The sequence below is a fragment of the Malaclemys terrapin genome, chromosome 11 (assembly GCF_027887155.1).
Source record: "Malaclemys terrapin pileata isolate rMalTer1 chromosome 11, rMalTer1.hap1, whole genome shotgun sequence".
Classification (NCBI taxonomy): Eukaryota; Metazoa; Chordata; order Testudines; family Emydidae; genus Malaclemys; species Malaclemys terrapin.
The window spans coordinates 25,283,696-25,306,582 of NC_071515.1; the positions used below are offsets into that span (position 1 = coordinate 25,283,696).

At 41.7% G+C, this 22,887-nt stretch overlaps 1 protein-coding gene across 1 annotated transcript in view; it reads left to right on the plus strand.

Annotated features, from left to right (window-relative positions):
- The window catches only part of STK17B (serine/threonine kinase 17b), a 40,957-nt gene that overhangs the window by 5,449 nt on the left and 12,621 nt on the right, over positions 1-22,887 (plus strand). The window contains exons 2-6 of the mRNA XM_054044663.1: positions 694-857; positions 6,508-6,720; positions 12,846-12,990; positions 14,393-14,519; positions 16,143-16,191. Coding sequence (XP_053900638.1) covers positions 739-857; positions 6,508-6,720; positions 12,846-12,990; positions 14,393-14,519; positions 16,143-16,191 — 653 coding nt within the window. The 5' untranslated portion in view covers positions 694-738. The remainder of the gene's footprint in view (positions 1-693; positions 858-6,507; positions 6,721-12,845; positions 12,991-14,392; positions 14,520-16,142; positions 16,192-22,887) is intronic.

Here is a 22,887-nt window from a genome sequence, read left to right on the forward strand (position 1 = left end):
ATAGTATGGAAGTGCAGGACAAGGACCAAAAAGATGACTTTGAATGTAGCTATGGCCTACATAAACACAGGCTATGAAAAGTGCAGTACTGCGTTATAATCTGCTGTTTTATAGGCAGCTAATGGAGATAATGTTGGAGAGTGTATCTTAATAAACTTGTGTAGCAGCATATTACCCAGGTAACAGAGCTGAGATGCTACATGCACGTGAGTAGGTTCTAAATAACCTCACCTAATTATAAGAACATAGAACATAGAACTCATAAGCCTGGGAAAGGTGTGCTGATTTATTCACTGGTTTAATGTTGTGTGGTAATCCTTTAATATACAACTCTCAACAATGAGAACTTATTTTTATGAAATTCTTATACAAAATATTCCTCTGGTCTCCTATGTTCTTTGCAATTTTGATAGACATGGTAAGAACAGGGAGGCCCTTTTAGATGTTGTATTAACAAATGTGTCACAAACAGTTTTTATATGGCCATAGCTCAGCCTGTTATCCATTGACTTCAGTTCATAAGTGGTCTCTATTCTTATTGGTTAAAACATTCTTTTTAAGAGATGTGAAAAACCAAAGGTGCTAAAACAGCTATTTTTGATGACATAGCCTTATGAGATGACTTTTCCTGCTGTGTAGCAGTGGGATTTTTGTAGTATTGGTCATGTTTAAATACATATATTGCTTTGACAGGTGAAAATAGATAACCAGCAGAGGAGAGAAGACCTTGTGTTAATTATGTCCAGGAGAAAGTTGGAGAGCAAAAGCCTTCTAGGCTTGTCCACATCTCTTCAGACACAAATCAAGATGGATAATTTTTACGATTTTTACATGCTTGAACCTAAAGAACTAGGAAGGTAAGAACATTCTATTATGTGATGGGTTTGGGGGGGAAAGGGATGTAACTTCACATGGAAAAGAAATCCCAGCTGCAGTGTGGTATTTGTTGAAAGAGTAATATAACCCCAGCTTGTGTTATCTTTTCTAGTAGACTCCAGAAGGTGGAGCATGTGGAGGAAATGAAATGCATTTCTTCCTCTGTTCTATATCCCCAGACAAATGGAAAGGTCTATGTGGTATCTAGGGAAGATGACATATAGATGGCTTGCCAGCCCATTCCACACGCGTGTGTGTAGATTTGTGTACACAGGATCTCCTCTACATGTGTATCAGGGAGCATGATTTTTTTCTTACATACACATGCTTCAGAAAGATGCTGAAGAGGTTATAATCTAAATAAGACATGGAAAATTTTCAAAAAATGGATAGTGTGAGGAGTAATTATAAGGAAGGGTGGAAGGAACATTTCCTAAACCTTTGAAAGCTAAGTCCCACCTTCAGTCTACCATTTCGTGGTGTTAAAGGGCTACCCAAAATGGACAATCACTTGAAGTAGACTGTCCAGCTCTTCATTGTACGATACTACTTCTCCTTTCATACATTCTGTGTATTAGTGAAATACTGGAATCTCAGACAACCATAGCTCACTGGTTACTCTGATCATATTTTCAAAGTTTTTTTTTGTAATCCCATTATCTAGAGACTTGCTGTTCTAAATGCAAGCTGAAAATCTGGAGAACAAAGCAAGAGACCTGTTTGCCCCCTTTCTCCATCCTCCCCCTGCTAGTCTTTGCCCACACTTGGGGGAAGCGCTGGTGTATAGATTGCCTGAAGAAAGACAGCCTGGTCTGCTTTGGGGGTTGGGAGCAGCATGGTAGGAGGCACAAAGCCAAGTGTAGGAAGGACACAAAAGGAGGAGTTTGGAGAGAAGAATGGGAAATATCTGGAAATAAAAATGAAGATGTAGAATGTATGGTTTTGTAGGTGAGGAAGTGCTTGAATTTGTTATGATAAGGGCCACATAGCCAATGAAGGGATTCTAAGGATGGGGTGATGTGCTTGGAGCAGAGAGAGTGTGATCCCAGTAGTCATGTTTTAGGCAGATTGGAGTGGGGAGATCAGAGATGGAGAAGGCTGCACTATTCATTGCACGTGACAAAGGTGTTAACGGGGGGACAGTGAAGAAATGGCATATTCAGCAGGAAGTCTTTAGCAAAACGTTTCAATCTCACATGTCAAATGGGACAGAGTACATTGATGTAGATCAGGGACCTCAAACTCAAATCACCATGAGGGCCACATGAGGATTAGTACATTGGCCCGAGGGCCACATCACTGAAACCTTTTCAAACAACCATACAAAAGTATAGTCAAAAATGAAGGGTAATATAGTATGCTATTAAAAGTCAATGTATTAACTTTTTAAAAACTGTAATGCAGAGAGGGGTTTTAATAAAATATAAACACCTGTAACTATTCCTTATGTGGTCAGTAACACTGATGATGATCTTCTATACTAACAGTCTATCAACATTGCTGTAATGACAGGAACTTTTTAAAGTAACTATTCATACAAACTACGTTAACACTTTTAACAAACGTTGTTCCCAACTACTCGCAGCATGCCTTGCTCCATCTCTAAGGCAGCAGCTTGGTAGAAGGTGGAGTAGAGCATGCTGGGAGTTGTAGGCCTCTATTGAGCGAATTTACTCAGCGGTCAGCACCTGTGTTGAAGTGTCCGCGTCCCGTAGGAGGATTGGGGATTTCTTTCCCACCCAGGCATTGTTGAGGGTGAGAGGGGCGGGGAACAGGCTTGGCTTTTGTAAGCTGGAAGATGCAAGATTCCTGTTCTCTTCCCCTCTCCCCCAAATAATCAAATATTTCTCTTTGATTCACCTTCCCTTTCCCTCCCTCCCAGTGTTAAAGGAAAAGGGCTTTTTCCAGTGACTGGCTGTTGCTGCTTTCCCGGCTCCCTTCTTCCCCAGCGTTTCACACTGCACATGGGATCAATGGAGACTGATTTCAGTGGTGGGTGTGTTTGGAGATTTGAAGAGTGGCGAAGGGGCTGGCTGAGGGTTGGTGTGAGTCGGGGTATAGCTGGAGGGGAGGATTGGGGATGCAGGAAGAGCAGGCTCAATGGCTTGGTTGGGTGCGAGGAGCAGCAAGGCTGTCTGTCAAGCTTGGGCAGTTTGACTTGGGTAAACTTCAGAGAACTGTGGGAACGGCTCATTGAAATGCGCGCAGCAGACCTCCCCACCCCCAGAACGAGAGTGACTGTAAACACTGCCTTAAATAGCAGCTCCGAGAGCCTGCCTGCCTGCCCTCCTCCCCAGAACACGTGGTGGGGAGCTGGCAGCAGCAGGGCCAGAGGTGGGTTATGTTTTGCTGATCCAGCTAACAGCGTCTTCCCTTCCAACCCTTTCCCCAAGGTTTCCGCCTCCTCTCTGCCCCTATTCCACCCCCTTCCCCAAATCCCGGCCCTGCCTCTTCTCCGCCTCCTTCCCTGAGCGTGCTGCGTCCCTGCTCCTCCCCTTAAGCGCTGCCAAATGGCTGTTTGGCGGAGGGAAGCACTGGGAAGTAGGCGGAGGAGCGGGGACGTGGCGTGCTGCGGGGGGGGGGCAGAAGGAGGAGGGGTGCTTGGCTGCCAGTGGAGTCAGCATCTATGGCGGGCTGCAGGAAATAACTCTGCGTGCCGTGTATTTGAGACACCTGATGTAGATCTTATGAAACTTCATTAAATGTATTTCTGCGTGCCCTGTGTGCATGGTGGTGGTTTACCAGGGATTATCTTAACTATTCATTTTTGTATTTCATTGTTAAAATATAATGAATTTCCTGCCTTTCTACAGATTTTTTTATCAAAAAGTATCTTTCCTTGAACTTACTGATATATTTATTTATTCAAGATAGTTAAGACCAGAGCAGACTGTGAAGGACTTCAAAAAGATCTCACAAAACTAAGTGATTGGGCAATAAAATGGCAAATGAAATTTAATGTGGATAAATGACCCAGTATGGCCATTCTTATGTTTTTATTGTTTCAGTCTTAACTCATCTTACAGGTTTTTTTCTTAATTAGCACAAGTTTAAATTTGTGGTGCATTGCAAATAAAAAGCAATAACCTTTATTAGTAATAATTCATGTATCATCTCTTCATGAGATACTGTTAGTGACTTTTCAAAACTAGTGTTCACTAAGTGGAAGGAAGATGTTCAGGAAATTAGCAGGAAAGCTCTGACTGTTTACATGAAACTTAAATGGTTCCTCTTTTTTTTTTTAAATATTTAAGTTGTGGTTGGTAGGGCAAGACAAATATCCACCAAAATATATTTATCTTCAAATTTTATTATTTGTTATAGAATTCAACTGATTCCTGTTAAACAACAGATTATTGCAAAGCATTTTCACAGCTGGGAATGCAGTTAGCCATTTCAAATTATCTGGCATGAGAGGGTGTGCATCTCAGGTTAAGAACACCTTTTAACTAATTGTTGACTTTTACACGATATGCACCCCTATCTGTTTCTGCCCTTTGAATGTGGTTTTGGGTTTTTTTAAAGCAACATTTTGTTCTTAATTATTTCACTATCTGGTCTGTTGCAAAATAGTGAGGGAGTATTTAGTCAATATTTTTAACAATAAATACTAGAAACTTGTGGAATTTTACCCCATTTCTTAATTCATCAGATTTTATACTAATTGGAAGGTGTATTTAATATTACCTGCAAATGAAAACTGTTTTTGATAAGCAGCATGGGTATATTTTTGGTAGTGAGTTTGATTCAGACTTCAACAGGGGCCTCAACCCAGAATCCAGTTTTGCACATGACCTTTTCAAATATTATCTTTTGTGTGAATAGGTGATAGAATTTACATACATGTGGAAAGGCATCATCTGCACACTCAGTGATGTATATGAACTCTGAAAATATACAGTGTGCTGATCTTTGTATATAAAACTTTAGAAAGTTCTTCATATTTACACCATTTGAAATTTTTAATTTTATTTCATTATGTCTCAGTTCTTAAAAGTCCATGCAATTTTTTTGTCTAAGTCTGAAAATACTTCATAATTAAATTGTGGAACTAGGCACTGTAGGAAATGTCCTTGTGATCATAAACCTTGCTTTTTCAGGAGTTTATAACTTGGCTTAGGAAGTACATTTTTTTTTTTCTAATTTTCTAAAAGGTCAGCTTGGTTTTTAGAAACAGTATGTGGCTTTCTTCTAAAAACTTGTCTTTACCAAAACATATTTTTGCTTCTATACTTAACAGTTGTCAAGGAAATGGAACAGAACGCTTTGTCTTTGTACTATATTCAAGAAGAAGAATGATGTCTAGCAGCTAAAAAGCAGGACTGAGTGACAAGATTACTGGATTGTATTTCTGGTTTTATCATTGACTTGCTGCACAAACCTGGGCAAGTCTCTTGCTTGTCCATGCCAGAGTTTAACCATCTAAAAGTTCATATTGTAACTCAGCTTTCCAGTTTGTTTTTAAAATAGACAAACAAAACACGTAAGAATTGATTTTTATAAAAATGCACAAAAGCTGAAGCTTTTGTTTGCAATCTTGAGAATTGTGTATGGAGGGAATTTATGGGCCTTGAAAATCTCATACACTTCTTGGGAGCTTCTTCCCAATAAGGCGCACTTTTAGTGAAACCTTAATATAATTAAATGGAGGCTATCTGTAATTCCCACAAATTACTTAATCCTAAATTAGAAATAAATTGTCTTAAAATAAACATGACAAATAGAGAAACTTTTATAACTATTAAGCTGTGCCAGAGGAGTAGGAGTGAATCTTAAATGTGTGTGCAGCACTTTGAGATCTTGGCATCAAATGCCCTACATATGCAAAATGTGTTTATGTGCACATTTAATTTTTTTTAGCTAACTTGAACTGGACATTGTAAGCCCCTTAATAGATGGAAGTGATTTCTAATCTTACTATAATATTAGTACATCCGATATTTGCTGAAATGATAGTGTTTCTTTCAATAAATCAACAGTACACTAGCCAGGATACTCGAACTATTGAGAGGTGGTCCAACCTGTGGAAGAGATTCTTTTGTGGACTATCTCCCTTTTTGTTCACGATTGCATAACATCTCTGTCGTAACAGTTGCTTATGTAGAAAAATGACTAATTTTAGTTCATTACTGCAACCTGATTGCATATGAACCTTCATTTTTCATTTTTGGTTAAATATTGTATTACCATGGATTCATGTCTGAGAATGTTTTAATCCATAAACATTGAAGAAATACAGTTATAGTTTCCTAGATGCCTGAAAGAACTTGCCATTTGGTTTTGTAGCTCACAGTGAAACCATGCTATATAAGTGCTGCCTAACTACTTGTTTTTGAACACGTAATTCTCTTTGGAGACTAATGTACTGGAAAAATATTAACTTATTTATCTTCAGGACCCAAAAAAGTGGTCTTTGGAGCTTGATAACTTCTCTTTCACCAGCAGAAGTTGGCTCAATAATACATTAGCTCACCTACCTTGTTGCTCTTGTATCCCGGGACCAACACAGCTACAACAACACTGCAAACAACTATTTATCTTAAGTATTTGTGAAGTACCCATATCTAAGCTTCAGTGTAATCGTCATAATTTTCACTAAAGAAATCTTAATCTTTTCCATTCTCTTTGCAGAGGAAGATGTGCTGTGGTTAGAAAATGTATAGCTAAATCCACAGGCCAAGAATATGCAGCTAAATTTCTAAAGAAGAGGAGAAGAGGACAGGACTGCAAAGCAGAAATTTTACATGAAATTGCTGTGCTTGAATTAACAAAGTCTAATCCTCGTGTAGTTAATCTCCATGAAGTCTATGAAATGAACAATGAAATCATCTTAGTGTTGGAATAGTAAGTAGCATTACATCAACTTCACTATTTATAATAGATTTGTTAACATTCATTGTTTGTATCAGTTGACCGAAAATAATCAGGAGAACAACATATGAGTGTACATACAGTGTACTGTACATACTCGTTCATAAGCCGAATGTTTTTGGTAAAAAAGTGATGCATCAAAGAGTGGGGGACGGCTTATAAATGGGTCTACACCAAAATTTAATGATTTTAAACTCTATGTAATCATTGAATTGAATATCTAACACATTGTCGTTTTGTTTACCTGGAGTGTCTGCAGGCATGGAGCCCCTCAGCTCCCTGTGGCCAGAGTTCCCAGCCAATGGGAGCTGCAGGAAATGGCATGCCACTTCCCACCTGCAGACACTTCAAGTATACGAAATGTCCCAACCTGCCAGCGGGTTACCAACCAAACTTTTCCAACCCCTGAAATATAGGGTCGGCTTATGAAAGGATCATACAGTTTCTGCTATTTTTACCTATCCATTTTGGGGGGCCGGCTTATAAATGAACTGGCTAATGAACGAGTTTATACGGGTAGTTAATATTGCCTTTTTATGTTCCCTTGTGTCCTAGAATTTTCCATGTATGATTTATATTCATGTCAAAAGATGTATTGAAACCATCAGTTAATTTACATGCTTTTGTTTTGTAAATGATGATTTTTAATCATCAATTATGAATAACTAATACAAGATAAATATTGCAGAAACAGTAAAATTAATGCTATAGTGACATAAATCAAAAAATTGAACAATATATATATATATACTAGTGCTATACTTAAAGTTCAAAAATAAATGAATATAATTAGATTAATGAACATGCACACTTAAAACTGCGTTCAGGAAATGCAAAAATTAAGACTTGAGTGACAGAATTAACATGGTTGCATTATGCAACTTCTGTGTTTTATGGTATACATGTTGGGACACATATATTGCTAGTTACATATTTCACCAAGAAAAACAAGAATAGACAATGATTGAGATAACACTGGAGTTGGGACCTTTACTTTTGCAACTTTTATTCTGGCTTTTTTTTTTTTTTTGCATAGATGCATTTTTCTTCATAATTCTTCAAGTTAATGGGGAAACATTCAATGTTTACATTGAGACAGACATCTTTAAGACAATTGTGGAGAGACCCTAATGTTAAAGAAACTTTTTAATGACTGTTCACTTATTGCTGAATATAGATATTCAGGTTAAATGTCCTGTATTCAGAGGTGGGGGGGGGGGACGGACACAAAACTTACCTATAATTAAAAAGAACAGACCTCTGAAACCAAAAGTTTTAAATATGACTTATCCTCCCCCCATCTCCTATGCTGCTTGCTTTTATCAGATTTTGCTGTGTTTTGGCCACATCCTAGCTAGCTAAGAGAAGTAGATCCTTTTTTTTGTCAGTTCCTGGCTGAAAATTAGTCAGTTACGCTTTTGTCTCAGATTCTGATCAATATTATTTTCAAGTTTTCATGCACTCATGTTGCAAACACTGTAGAGGCAATGTTTTTTGTTTAAAAATACCCCTGTCAATTTAAAATACACAAAACAGGTATTTCTGTTGGTAATCAGGTTTTGTAAAATCTTCTGCTTAGTCATATTAGTTCAAATTCAACTAGTGTTTGTGCAAGTAGAATTTTTTTTTTAATAATCATTTTCTTAGGAGAACAGTCTTTCGAATGTCAGGCCACCAAGAGAAAATGTACACTGATCCCATGTAAGAGATCTGATTTTACTAGCATCCTCCATGCATGTTTTTTTTCTAGTAACCCTCTTTATACTTTGTTCCTGACTTTGAGAAGTGTTGGGCACTTGCAGTTCCTATTGACTGCAATTGGTGTTTAGTGGCTTGGCTCTCAGAGGTGCTGAACATCCACTCCCATTACAATTACTCTGGTTGCTCACGACCTCTGAAAATAATGCCATTTATTTTAGGTACCCATGTCTGAAAATGGTGGAGGATGTCGATGACAAATTTCAGATATCAAAATTATCAGTTCTTGCTAGCTGTGTGTAAAACACACACACTTTTTATAGGAAAAATACTGTCCAGGGTGTGAAATAAATGCTTCCAACTAGATTAAGTTTCTTTGAGCAAATCAAGTTTATTTTTAGTAGCTTCAATGATTCTTAATGTTTTTCCAAGGTGGAGTGTGTCAAGACCGCCAAACTCATTTAATGTAGGTTCTAAAATTTGTATCAAACTGTGCTGCTGGATGTCAAAGGCAAGTGCCTTTTCTATCAGACTTTGTTTCCCAACACATCCTGATGGCTCAAGAAGCTTAATCAGTTAAACTGGAAGTAGGGACAAAGTCCTGACAAATTTTGGACTTTCTGCTTTCCCTAGCTTTTTATCTTTATGCTTATATTTCAGCTCAACAGCTGTTTGTTTTACTTGTATCACTAATGAGCTGCAACAAGGTACTCATGATAAGCAGAGTTAATCTTAACTGGCTGTTTTATTGAAGTGTTCAGCAGCCTTTAGTTCAATTTTTTTAAATAATGTCAGGATCTTACCTGATTTTCTTACGTTTTTTGAGGTGACGAGCTGCTTACACTTTTTAATTGTGAAGTCTTTAGCGTAGAACTAAATGGTATCCTGTTAAGTACATGTCCATTCATTCATTTAACTCTGACAGTTATTTAACAGACAAACTGCAAAGCAAAAAAGTTACTGTTTTATGGCAGACTGTTCTTAAAAGTTTTTTCTAGTTTCTGTTTGGTCAGATTAGACATAGGGTAAGCCCAGGGCTTAAACTCAGGTTTGAGCCTTCTGTCTACACACACATTATGCTAACCCAGTGCTTGGACCCAGAGTCCCAGGATCCCATGAGAATGGAGGGTCCAAACCTGAGTCTGGACAATCAAGTTTTCCCACACTGTGCCACAAACAGAGCTAGAGTGGACACATTTTGGGGGGGAAGCTAGATAGTCTGAGATATGTACTCCTGAGGGAATTCTGTGCCAAAAAAATAAAATTATGCGCACAATATTGTAAAATTCTGCAAATTTGATTGGTCAGTAAATTAATGTGGCTCCAGCATGGCAGTGAGGGGCACAGGCTGCTGGCTGCATTGAGATGGGAGATCATCCTGATGCCCCACTTCCCTGGTACAGGGAATTGGCAGTGGGTCTGCACGTGACCCTGACGCAATGTAAGGGCTGGGCCTGCCCCAGAAACACCTTGGGGCCCTGCTCCTCTGCGCCAGGCACACCCGGTGTTGATGGGCAGGCTCAGCCCAGCAGGATCCAAGTGAGGCGGAATCCAGGTGGGGGGTGAAAGTTTTCTGTGTAGGGCAATCTGAGTGCTGGTGGCTTAGTGGGAGATCTAGATGCACAGGGGCTCGTTGGGGGGTTTCTGCCGGGGATCCTGGTGAAAGTGGTTGGGGCTCAGCCAGGCGGGGTCTGGGTGTGGGGAGATGAGGCTTGGTGGGGGGTTTCTGGGTGTGGAGGGGCTCAGTGGGAGGGTCTGGTGCTGGGGGAGTGAGGCTTGATGGGGTGGGGGGTCCATGTGCAGCTGGTTGGAGCTCAGTGTGGTGGGGTTCTGGGTATCGGGGGCTCGTCGGAGGGGTCCAGGTGTAGGGGTAAGGCTTGTAAGGGTGAGGGTTTGATGGGCCCGCTTAACAGGGGAATCCCATCTGCTGTTAAGTGGGCACCGCATGCCAGGCTCCCACTTCCCCCCATGATTCCACTATCCCCTTTTCTTTTCCATCCCCCTCCCCTCACTCTCACATTCCTCTACTTCTGCCCTATTCCACCCAAATACTTTCCCACTGCCTCGTCCCCTCACCCCGCTTCCTTCATTTCCCCCCACCCTTACCCAGCTGCACCACAGGCACTCACTGTTGCACAGAAAACAGGAAAGCTTCCAGAACACAGAAGGGGAGCACAACTGGCATTAGGATCCAAGAGGTGGCATTCAGTTGCAAAGTCAGCGGAGACACAGCCTGCTTCAGCTGGGCAGCTCGGCACTTGCAGAAATGGGGGGAGGGCGGTGGCATGTAACCCTGTGTGCCCCTCATGCCTCGCCTATGCTTAGGGGGGCAATCCCCCCAAAAAACTGCGCCTCGGGGTCATTTCCCCCTTACCACCACCACCTGCCCTCCCCGCATAGCTTCCCTTTGCTTCCCTGCTGTTTTCTGCAGGGAAGCACAGGAATTCTGCGGGGGAGGAGGGGCATTTCTGCGTGCACATAATCCCGCAGAATCTCCCCAGGAGTAGATATGGGTGGTTGGACTTTGGCCTGCATAATGCAGTGTAGAAACTAGAGTCCCAGGTTATGACCCAGATTTCAACAATTCCTAACCTGGGATTACAATTGAGTATAGACACTTGAGCCCTAGGTTCTGCTAACTTGAATTCTTCTACCCCAGGCTTACATTAATTGCAGTATAAACATACTCTGAGTGTGCCCTATACCCTGTTTACACTGTAAACACCCATGGCTGGCCTGTGACATCTGAGTTGGGCTGTGAGGCTATAAAACTGCAATGTGTGGGCTCAGATTGGAGTCCGGGCTCTGGGCTCTGGGACCTGTCCCCCTCATAGGGTCCTAGTGCCCAGACTCCAGTCCAAGTCTGGATGTCTACACTGCAGTTTTATAGCCCTGCGAGCCCAAGTCAGCTGACACAAGTGTTTAATTACAGTGTAGAAATACCCTGAGGGTCCTTGCTTTTAGTTTGGAGGATCTTGGCAGTCTTCAGAAGACTTGAATATTGAGGTTACATGGGACTGTGTACTGAGTTGTTGTTTCTGCCTTCTCCCCACTCCATTCCAAATAGAGAAAGAAGGGGATGCCAATTCTTAGGCAATCTTTAGAGTGCTGTAACAGGGATTTGAACATTTCCTTAACAACCCTGCAGCAGGGTCATTAGTCTTGTCTGTGTTGGAGATCTGTTGGCAGGTTCCTCCACTTTGCACCCAAAGAGAAGGCATCTTTTGCAAATGGTGCACAAGTGGTTTGTAACTTCATTCGTGAATATCATACTGAGAAAATGAGATATCCAGAGTGGATCTTTTATCCTTCAGGGACAACACCACATCTCTTCTCTGCTGCTCCAGTGGCAACAGGGTCCAGACTTCTTGACAGAAGCATTCATATTAGACTAGAGTCATGTATTGATATGCCTTCCCTCATATTTTTGAGTCAACAGAAAGGTGAAGCTCATCTTGTCCCCAGACCCTGGCTTGGAATCATCAATTTTAGTGTTTAATACACTATCCTTCTTTCCAGGGTGCCTGGACCTTTCGTTTTGGAAGTGGAGCCAAATTCTTCCCCTAGCAGCAAGGTTTTTGGCAGCCTATGAGATGTGAATCTTCAATTTTTTGTTCTAGGTGCTACAAGATCGTCTGAATCTAGGAAGTAGGCTACCAGAAGTCAATATTATCTAAAATATTACAATGTGTATCGTTCATATACATCTGTTAAGTTCATATTTAATAATACAAGCAAACAGCAGATAAAAAGTGCCTGTATATTCCTCAATTTTCTCTTTTGAGCTACTTAATTTTACTTAGTGCACCTGGCAGCTATAGAGGCTTATCCTCAAATCTATCTTGTATTTATTTATTTATTTTTAAAATTCATCATTCATCTCAAATTAGAGAGAGTGGAACTGAGGAGAGATTCAGTGCTAATTTCAAGCTGTATATGCATGGAGAAGGAAACAATGACACAGATACAAAGTGCATGCTGTAACCAAGAAACTGCATGCATCACATTTATTTAACTTTGTTTGCATCTTGTTTCATTTATGCTATACCAGTGGTTGGTTTTATTTTCATAGAACAAAGTGGTATAGTTGCTTCAGGGAAAGCATGGATCTGGTTTGCCAAAACCTAAATAAACTTTATATCTAACAAAATCTCAGGTTTTTAAATAGTGTGCAATCCAGAAAAATACATGGACTATACATAAGCATTTTTTACATGGTGGTGGTAGCACACAGGCATTGTACAGTTGCAGATTTTAGATGGATAAATCGATTGCTACCCACCGATACGGCGGGTAGTGAAGACGTACCCTAATACTCTTCTTAAATTTGACATTTATGTCAAAAAGATTAAGTGTAGTACGTCTAATGTGGCTTATGTATATTTATCTTCTTGTTTCAGTGCTGCCGGAGGTGAAATCTTTAATTTGTGTGTTCCTGACTTTTATGAGAGAATTGAAGAAAATGATATTATCAGACTTATTCGACAAATACTTGAAGGACTCTGCTGTCTGCATGAAAACAATATTGTGCATCTTGATTTAAAGGTAAAATTAGACATGGTATTCCAATAAATTACCTTTTTTCGTTCTGCTGGTTGATTCAATATGTCAGCACCAAAATCAAGTCTGTATAAAAAGGAGGTGTGGGATATGGCTACATCAAAACAGTTTGGAAGATGTGATGGAAGTACACTGGCATAACTGTTGCAGTTTTAAGATGTGTATTAGGGTGTGATTAATTACTTTCTCTTGGCACATCTACAATAGATATAGGCACCTTAGAAATGCATATAATGACAGTATCCTATGCAAAGTCAAGGTTCTTACATTCAATATAGCCAAGTTAATTTTACTGTATGTAATATTTTCTTGTTAAATGTTCCAGTTAATACATTGTGATTAAAAACCAAAAACCGGCTGGAGGAGGATGATGGGTGATCACTCGTTACCAAGTATGATAATCTTCCATGCGAGTTATGGGTCCTCAGGTGGCTAATAAGGCCAATCCTTGAACCACAAGCTCTATTACAATGAGGGCAGATGTTTTCAGGCTTAGGAGGAGGCTGTTGACCATAACTGGAGACCAGCCTCTCCTTCCTCCTGCGCCTCTTGTCCTCTTCGGCTTGTTGGCGAGCAAGGACTTCACTCCATTTTAAGCAAGTGTCTCCCAGGTATCAATGCCTCTGTGACTGTTTTTTACAGGCTGTGTATCTTGACCAAGTCAACACTGATGTAGGAACTAGCGCTTGTATTTCCAAACTGTCAGTTTTATCGATGTGAAAACTGAACTCTTCAGTAATGTAGAGTTTTTTTCATTACATATCCCTTTTTATATGAAATTAATTGTACTTAACCGTAGTATTTAAATGGACCTAGTCAGGCCTCTGAAGTTCATCTGTCACTGAGATGAAAGGAATCTGCAAGGGGAGAATGAATACCTTTTGCTACTACTATTTGAGACAGTCTTTTGCAAGGCTGAGTTAACAGGGCAACAGCCTGTGTTCACACTCTAATGGCTTTATCTTGGCAACTGAAAAACTTTTACAATAAATATCTGACAGAATATGGAAAAATGCAGCTATAATTGCAGAGGGATTCTGAGCATGCCACAATTTAAGTGTTCTCTTGAAAATTATTCTCCTGTTCCTCATAAGACAGTGTGACTTTGGAGTGGATTGTACTATCTGCGTAAAATATTAGTCTTCCACATTTGTGTATTTTAGCAACAGCATAAGAGCTGCAGATGTCAGGGTCAGCTTTGGTCAGAGAATGTTAAAGATGGGCATCACAAATGCTTTTTGTGGATTCTGTTTTAAAAAGGCATTAGCAACAAAAACAGAATGCTTAAATATAACCTAAATGTCACTTTGGTATACACTGTTTACCATTTAAATCATACTTGCGTATTTATGCCTTAAACACTAAATATTCATCTTTCTTCATTTAGCCCCAGAACATCTTGCTGAGCAGTATCAATCCTCTTGGTGATGTAAAAATTGTAGATTTTGGTATGTCTCGGAAGATCGAGAATGCTAGTGAATTGCGGCAAATCATAGGAACTACAGAATATCTAGGTATGAAGGGGCTATTTTCTTTTTAAATTCCTGTATGCAAATGAAAACAGTAGTTCACTGAATTTGAAAGCTAGACATCTACAATGCTATATAAGCTCAACTCCTGAGTCTCTTGTACCTAGTGTCTTGTGTCCGCTAATGGTGGCCACATGTTGTATTTTGAGTGGCTTTTTGTTGTTGTTAGTAGTGTGTAGAGCAGGTGAGACTTAATCGTTTTCTTTTTAAAAGTTAAAAATATTTGAGCACTGAAAACAGAAGTGGTATATAAAGTCATACTGTTTGCTTTTTAAAATTGTGTTTAATTTTGAGAAATTAGAACTTTGCTAAGTCTCTCTGACTAGGTGGCCCAATGCAAATATATGCTAATATGAAAATTTTTCATTAAATTGAGCAAACAATAAAACAAGATTAATGTAACTTATAGATCCAGTCAATTGGGGTTTAGCTCTAATTTGATTCTACGGTGCACTACTAGTTTATTATATCTTTTAAAAATCTTAATATGAGATGAGTGGAAGCATCTGTTATTAAATTCTTGTGGTGGAGAAAGATGGACAGCTTTTTATGTTAGGTGTGCATTCTAATGAAACTGATCAGTAAGATTAAACTATCCTCTGGAGAGGAAGTGGAGGGGAAACACCCAGATATTTTTAAGATCTACTTCTCTGAGGAAACTTGCTTCAAATTCTGTCTTTAAAATTGGTTCAGTGAAGCTGTAGTGAACAGTTAAGGCTGCTTGGAACCCATTCTATGCTGTGACTCCACTGACTTTAAAAATCACTTTAGCTAAACCAGTTTTAAAACTGGTTAGAATATCTGAAACTTCCTTATATAGGCCAGTCCTTTTATGTTCAGCCTAAGAACTTAATTTTTTTCTTTACATAAATATCACTCGAATCAGTTTAACTCTTTAGAATGCTTGGTCTCAACAAAAATGTTTCAACCAATTTATAAGTATTCTAAGAATACTAGACTTTCAGCAGTTCTAAAAACCGATTCAGTGCTATTGTGGCTGTGGACAAGCCGATGTGTCCATCAGGTCTCCTTACTGCTGTCCCACACTATGTTGTAGTGACCTTTTTGGTATCACTAGAGTACTTGGCTCTGGGAACTGTACCAGGAACTTTGGTATAGGCACCTAGAAGGCATTGTGGCTGAACTGGTTTAGAACAGCACTAATGTGGATACAGGACAGGACACAAACTGATTTAGCAAGTAGCATCATAGTGGGAGTGCACTGAAATGTTTGTGTTTTAAAATAGCTCCATCTCTCTGGTTCAGCAAAGAATTGAACTGTCTAAATGTAAATGGGTCAGATGGCTATAAAAGAAGCTTCCTGTCTAGTCTTACAACTCTAAACCTGCTGTGTGTAAGCAACTGCCAGTCCATAAGTGATTTTAGTGCTCTTCAGAGATGTGCGATTTATTTCCTTCATCTTCAGTCTTGTAGTTAAATATAATAGTAATAGAAACTTCACTATACAAACTACATGTTTAGTCCTATAGTCTTGTAGTTTAGTATAAAATTGCCAAAAATCCAGAGTATGACAGATGTTTGGACAGACATAGCAGATTACGTATTTTTAATCATGCATTCAAGGCTATCACTTTTTTTTTCCCCCAGCTCCAGAAATCTTAAACTATGATCCTATTACCACGGCTACAGATATGTGGTAAGTTTATTTCTTCTGAAGATAATAGTAACTAAGCTTAAAGAAATTGGACACTAAATAATTCAGATATCAGCTACTCTTGCACACTTTTTTCCTTACAAATTCTTTACTTTTCCATCATTATCTGCTATGGCAGGAACACTTTAGTCAAAATGTTAATTTTCCACTCTTTCCATTTAAAGCACTGTAGATTTGTTGCATTTAAAAGTCACTCTGCAGAAACAATATAAACCTGGTAGCACTGTGTAGAAGAGTGCACTTCTTGTGGCTGGGTGTGGCAGAGCAGCTCAGTCTTCTTTGAGAGATGTCCCTGTGGGTGCTCCACTCCAGGTGTTGGTGCGTCCCTGCGCCTTTGCTCGGAGATTTTTGTAGCAGTACTCGTACCAGCCACGCATGCGCAGAGCCTGCCCCCCCTCCCCCGCTCTGAGTCTAGCTTAATAGTATGCATGCGCGTCTGGTCTCCTCAGTTCTTTCTCTACCGTCCCCGGCCTGAGACAGAGCTCAGCAGACTCGTTAAGAAATTCTTTCCTCTGGTTACAATTGCCTTCTAGTTAGTTTGTTGTTCGTTGTTAGTTATAGTTAGTTACCACTTCTGTCTGTTTAAAAAAAAAAAATCGTTCCTGTCAGCCGCAGCCGCTTCGGACATGCCTGGCTCCACAGGCTTTAAGCGCTGTTCTACATGCAAGGATGCTATCCCTCTGTCAGATGGCCACTCACAATGTATAAAATGTTTGGGGGGAGACCCAGATTCCCCAAAGATGTGCCCACTGCAGCAAACTTAGCTCCAGGGCACGGAAGGACAGGGAGCTCAGACTCAAACTGCTCCTACTTCAGAAATCCCTGGGGTCAGTTTCAGACCCAGGCACTGATGCCGGCTCCGCTGCCCGTCACAGCCCCCCCACCTCAAAGAAGCTCAAAAAAACGACAAAAAAAGGGCAACTTTCGCCACCAAAGAAAGTCATGAGACATAAAATTTCTTCAGGCAGATCTACTGTTTCCCTGCCTGTGCTTCCCCGCCTGAGCACTTTTGATGAGCCAGGCTCCTCCGGCACCACGCGAAATCCGCCTGAGGCTGTGGCGGCAGCTCAAAACTCCGGTGCTGAGGCTTCAGGCTTCCAGCTGCCTGCCTCCCTTCTGGCACCGCAACGGACGCGGTGCTGACATTCCACAACCTGCCTGACCCCCTGCAGGCTGATACTGCTCTCCCGGCACTGGCCACGGCACCGACACCCGCTGAGCTGACTGGCAGTGAGCCAAGACTCAAAACACCAGCTCAGAGGAATGTTTCCTCACTGCAACTTCCTCCTGCACAACCTTCACCTCTCACAGGAGCGTCAGCACTGTAATTCACTCAGGCAAGAGATCTGTTTGTGTCACCTATCCTGCAGTCACCCCTGTTGAATGCCTGCTTCTCTCCAGGGGCTGAGTCAGGGTCTGAACAGCCTTTCTCCAGTGAGGAGGAAGCTGGACTACAGGGGGATTTTTCACCGTATCAAGACTCTCATCCCCAGACCGCAGTCAACAGAGGTCATAGAAAAATTACCTCATCCTATTCTCAGGATCTTGCCCCCTGGGGTGTGAACCCCTGGATGGCACCACCTATGCCCTACCCACCACCATGGCAATATTGGGCCCCATGGGCATCGTACCCTCAAGAACACATGTGCTACTCCACCTCAACCAGGCGCAACACCTGCCTAGTACCACCACCTGACAAACCTACCAATGACACAAGACACCAGGCAGCACTGTCACACTTGCAGGATCAACCAAATCCTGCTCCTATCCCAGTAGAGCCGGAGGTAACGCCTGAAGAAGCCTTACTTCCCCCTCCTCCAACATCGTCGGATGACTTCTCAAAATTCCAAGACCTTTTTTAAAAGAGTAGCCAGTGACTTGAGAATTAACTTGGAGGAAGTCCCTGAAAAACAGCATGAGTTAACAGACATCCTACAGCCCTCTTCTTCCTCTAGGGTTGCATTACCAATCAACGTAGTCCTTTTAGAACCTGCTAAGTCCATCTGGCCGACTCCAGGTACAAGCCTACCTATCTGTAAACAAGCGGACCGCAAGTACTTCATCTCTTCTAAGGGCTCTGAATTCCTTTTTACCCATCCGGCGCCAAACTCGTTGGTAGTAGACATAGTGAACCAAAGGACCAAACAACAATATTCCCGCTCCATCCCGGCCAACAAGGAAAGTAAACGCTTGGACCTCTTTGGTCGTAAAGTATATGTATCCTCAATGTTACAATTTCGTATTGCTAATTATACTGCAGTTCTTGCAAAATATGACCACAGAAACTATAATAAATTCATGGACTTTATTGATGACATTCCAGAGCAGAAGAAACAACAATTCGCAGCTCTGGTTTCAGAGGGACAAATCATATCACGTACCGCTCTTCAAGCGGCCCTCGATGTAGCCAATACCGCAGCAAGATCGACCGCCACAGCAGTGGTCATGCGCCGAGGTTCATGGCTCTCCTCCTCTTTCTTTCCTCAAGAGGTCCAGAGTACCATTGAAGAACTTTCCTTTGACAGTGAAAAACTCTTTGCTTCCACCACGAATGACGTGCTTCATTCAATGAAGGACTCAAGGGCAACCCTCCAGTTCTTAGGACTCCAAACACCTACGACCAGAAGGCAACTATATATATATATATCAATCTTACCAACGCCCACGCTATGTCACATATACACAACACTTCCATAGATCACAGGAGCAGCAATAACAGCAATGCCAGAGACTGAGATTCCAGCGTCGTCATCCCAATTCTGCGGGGGCGCCTCAACCCCCTCCAACTAATAAGCAAATTTGAAGCCTTGGTCGAGGGTTTAGAAAACAGCATTCCCACTTCAGCCAGTACACCTATTTTTGGACACCGCCTACGACCATTCTCCCATCAATGGCAGAACATTACCACCGACAAGTGGGTTATAGAGGTCATTACAATTGGCTACTCCATCCCCTTCCTCTCCTTGCCACCCACCCACCCTCCCCGTCCCTCTTCAGGGACCCTTCTTACAAGCAACTGCTCCTCCAAGGTGCAACGTCTCCTTCAACTGGGAGCAATAGAAATTGTGCCCGAACAACACAAAGGGAAGGGTTTTTACTCCCATTATTTCTTAACAGAAGAGAAAACTGGGGGATGGCGACTGATCCTCGACCTCAGGCGGCTCAACAAATTTGTCAAAAAGCAAAAGTTCAAGATGGTTACTCTCACCACCATAACCCCAGTGCTGGAGCAGGGCGATTGGTTTTCAGCCCTTGACCTACTGGACACCTATTTTCATTTGACTATACACCCAGCCCATAGACGCTTCCTCCATTTTACCCTTGTCTCAACACATTTTCAATACAGGGTTCTCCTCTTCGGACTGTTCACAGCCCCCCGTGTTTTTTCCAAGATCCTAGCCGTAGTCACTGCCTACCTCAGGAAACAAGGGGTCGTAATATTTCCTTACCTTGACAATTGCCTCCTCAAAGCTTCAACATTCAATGAAGCTCTCTGATTCACGGGGCTTACCGTCAATTTGTTTTCTATCTCTAGGCCTACAAATAAACAAAAACAAATCCACATTATGCCCCACCCAACATCTGGAGTTCATAGGAGCATACCTCGACTCCCGGACAGGATTAACATCTTTCCCACCCGATCGCTTCAACTCCATAAGCCTACTGGCCACAAAACTTCACAACAGTCCCCAGGTCACTGCCCGAGACTGTCTACAACTACTAGGTCACATGGCCTCGTGCACTTTCGTGGTCCAAAATGCACGACTCTACATGAGGCGCTTCCAAGCATGGTGGGGCACGGTTTACAGACCGAATGTGCGCTCTCTAAACAAGCCTCTCTCCATACCTTTCCGAGTCAGATTCTCTACTGTGGTGGACCGTTCACTCCAACCTCTGCTCTGGAGTCCCCTTTCTTCAGGAGGCTCCATCCCTCATACTGACTACCGCTGCATCCCTGACAGGATGGGGTGCACACATGTCTCACCACACAGTCCAGGGGCTATGGTCTTCAACCGAAACCTCCCTGCACATAAATATCCTAGAACTTCGAGCCATACGCAGTGCGTGCCGTCACTTCCTCCCACTAATCAGGAATCTCCATGTATGCGTAATGACAGACAACATTGCCTGCATGTTCTATGTAAACAGGCAGGGAGGAGCTCGCTCCCACTCGCTTTGCACAGAGGCTATGAAGCTCTGGAATTGGTGCCTTGTGAACAACTTCCGGATATCAGCGGCTTATCTTCCCGGTGTGATGAACACCACAGCGGACGAATTAAGCAGACGCTTTCCCTGGGACCACGAATGGGAGATAGATGAGAGAACCATTCACAACATATTCCGCATTTAGGGTTACCCAACCATAGACCTTTTTGCAACTGTGAAAAACACGAAATGTCCCGACTTCTGCTCCAGAGCGGGACTGGGCAAACATTCCCTGGGAGACGCATTCATGGCACCGGAACTTACTCTATGCTTTTCCTCCGATACTGGTTCTCAACAGGGTCCTGATAAAAATACGAACAGACCGTGCCAAGGTGATCCTGATTGCCCCATCGTGGCCCAGACAACCGTGGTTTCCGTTCCTCACCAGAATGTTGATTCGACCACCAATTTCATTGCCTCTCATCCCAAACCTCCTATCACAGCAACACGGCCAATTTCTCCACCCCAGCCTGTCCATGCTTGACCTCAAAGCCTGGTTCCTACATGGTTCTCCCAAAACGAACTAGATTGCGCTGAACAAGTTCAAAGAGTATCCTACATAGGTGGTGCGAGTAGATTGTGTTCTGCTATCTACGAAAGTGGAAACGATTCACACATTGGTGTTCAGCTAAACAACTTTGTCTCATGTCGGTATCTCTCTCGCTCATACTTGACTACCTATTGGACCTTAAGCGATTTAGCCTTTCTTTCAGCTCCATCAGAGTCCATTTAGCTGCTATTACAACCTTTCATGACAAAATTGATGATACCTCTGTTTTTGCTCATCCAATCGCCAAGCGTTTCCTCAAGGGACTCCAAGCCCTGTACCCATTCTGCAGAAACAATATAAACCTGGTAGCACTGTGTAGAAGAGTGCACTTCTTATGGCTGGGTGTGGCAGAGCAGCTCAGTCTTGTCTAGTACCCCCTCTCAATAATCGTTCTAGTCTTTTGTTGCCTGTCTCGTGAATCAGCCCTCTCGTCAGGTCATGATTTAACTCCACCCTTTCTGGGGTACAGAGAGTCCAACAAATAAAAATCTAATGTTGTCACAAAGGGTTTTCAGCCCCAACATTACACTTCATGGTCATCACACCCTTCTGGTTGTCCTTCTCTCCTTTTCAGGGTCTCTGCACCATTTTCTCTGGTGTTTGATAGTGGAACCTGGGCCTTCCCTCTCCTCTGGGTTTCAGCACAGGGACCCTATAGTTATAAGTATAGCTGTGTCTATATTCAAACCTCCTCCCCCCCCGCTACCTATCTGAGCCTGTCAACGGGTCTCTCCGCAGCCTCTTTAATCTCACCCTTTTTGCAAGGCTCTCCCCTGGAATCCCCCAATAAATCCCAGTTTAAAACTATAAACTCAAACCTGTTCCTGCCCTCAGGCTTGATCTTTCCTCTCTCTCTCTCTCCTGCTCTTTCCCTTGTTTTGTTCAACAGATGAACATCTTCAAAGGTGCTCTCCTTGGAAATCCAGATACTGCCTTTGTCAAGGCTTCCCCGCAGAGTCTACTCCACTCAAGTGGTTGGTGAGTCTTTACCCAGGCATCTTCCTAAACTTCTCTGCTCTACTCAGGAGAGGATCTTAGGGCTAGCCATCTCCTGAACTTTTTCATCACAACCTCTCTAGTCCCAGAGAGTGACTGCAGAGTTCCTCACTTTCTACCTACAGTTCTTTTCTGCTACAAACATCTTTTGATTATAGTCCTCTCCCAGCATTTCTCCAGTTGGGCTTCATCATCAGTTAAGACTGACCTACCTGGCAGGTGCAGCCCATTTTTAATTGGCCTCTCAGGCCTACATTAATCTTTTCTAACAATCTAGTATCTTATAAAACATGCTATAACTACTAAAAATGTGGCGTGAACTACTAATGGTGGCGTGAACACAGTGAATTGAGTAAACATTCATATCTCAAATCAGACTTATTCCTATACATATGAAATGTTTTTCCAAAAAAAGAACGTTGCCCATGAATGTGTACCAAAAATCTCACATTTATGAATTTTACTTCCACCCACTTTCCCTTCTTTCTCTTTCAAAGTTCTTCATCTAGAAAGTTAACTGAATCTGCACATCTTCATGAATATTAAGAAGTTCTTCTTATTTTGATCTTGTTCCACATAACTCCAGAAAAATAACAGGCAGTAAAGCTATTTTACCTATAATTTGCTCCAGAGCCTGGAGCACTTTAAAGGCAGCAATAACAACCTCTTTCCTCACAATTTTTCATTGTGTAAGGTTTCTTTTTAAAAAAAAATTTTTTTTTAAGGGCAACTCCAAATATGCCCTAGCATAGAAGTCTTTCCTCACACCAAGAAACCTCACCTGTTTTATTTTCTCATAAACTACATGGTGTAAAGTTCAACTTTAATTTTTCATGCCCTAACTGTATCTCAATAATAGGATACTGTAAGCATATGTCTGTGTGAGTAAGTTTCAGTCTTCCACATTCTCCACAGCTCTCAGTGAA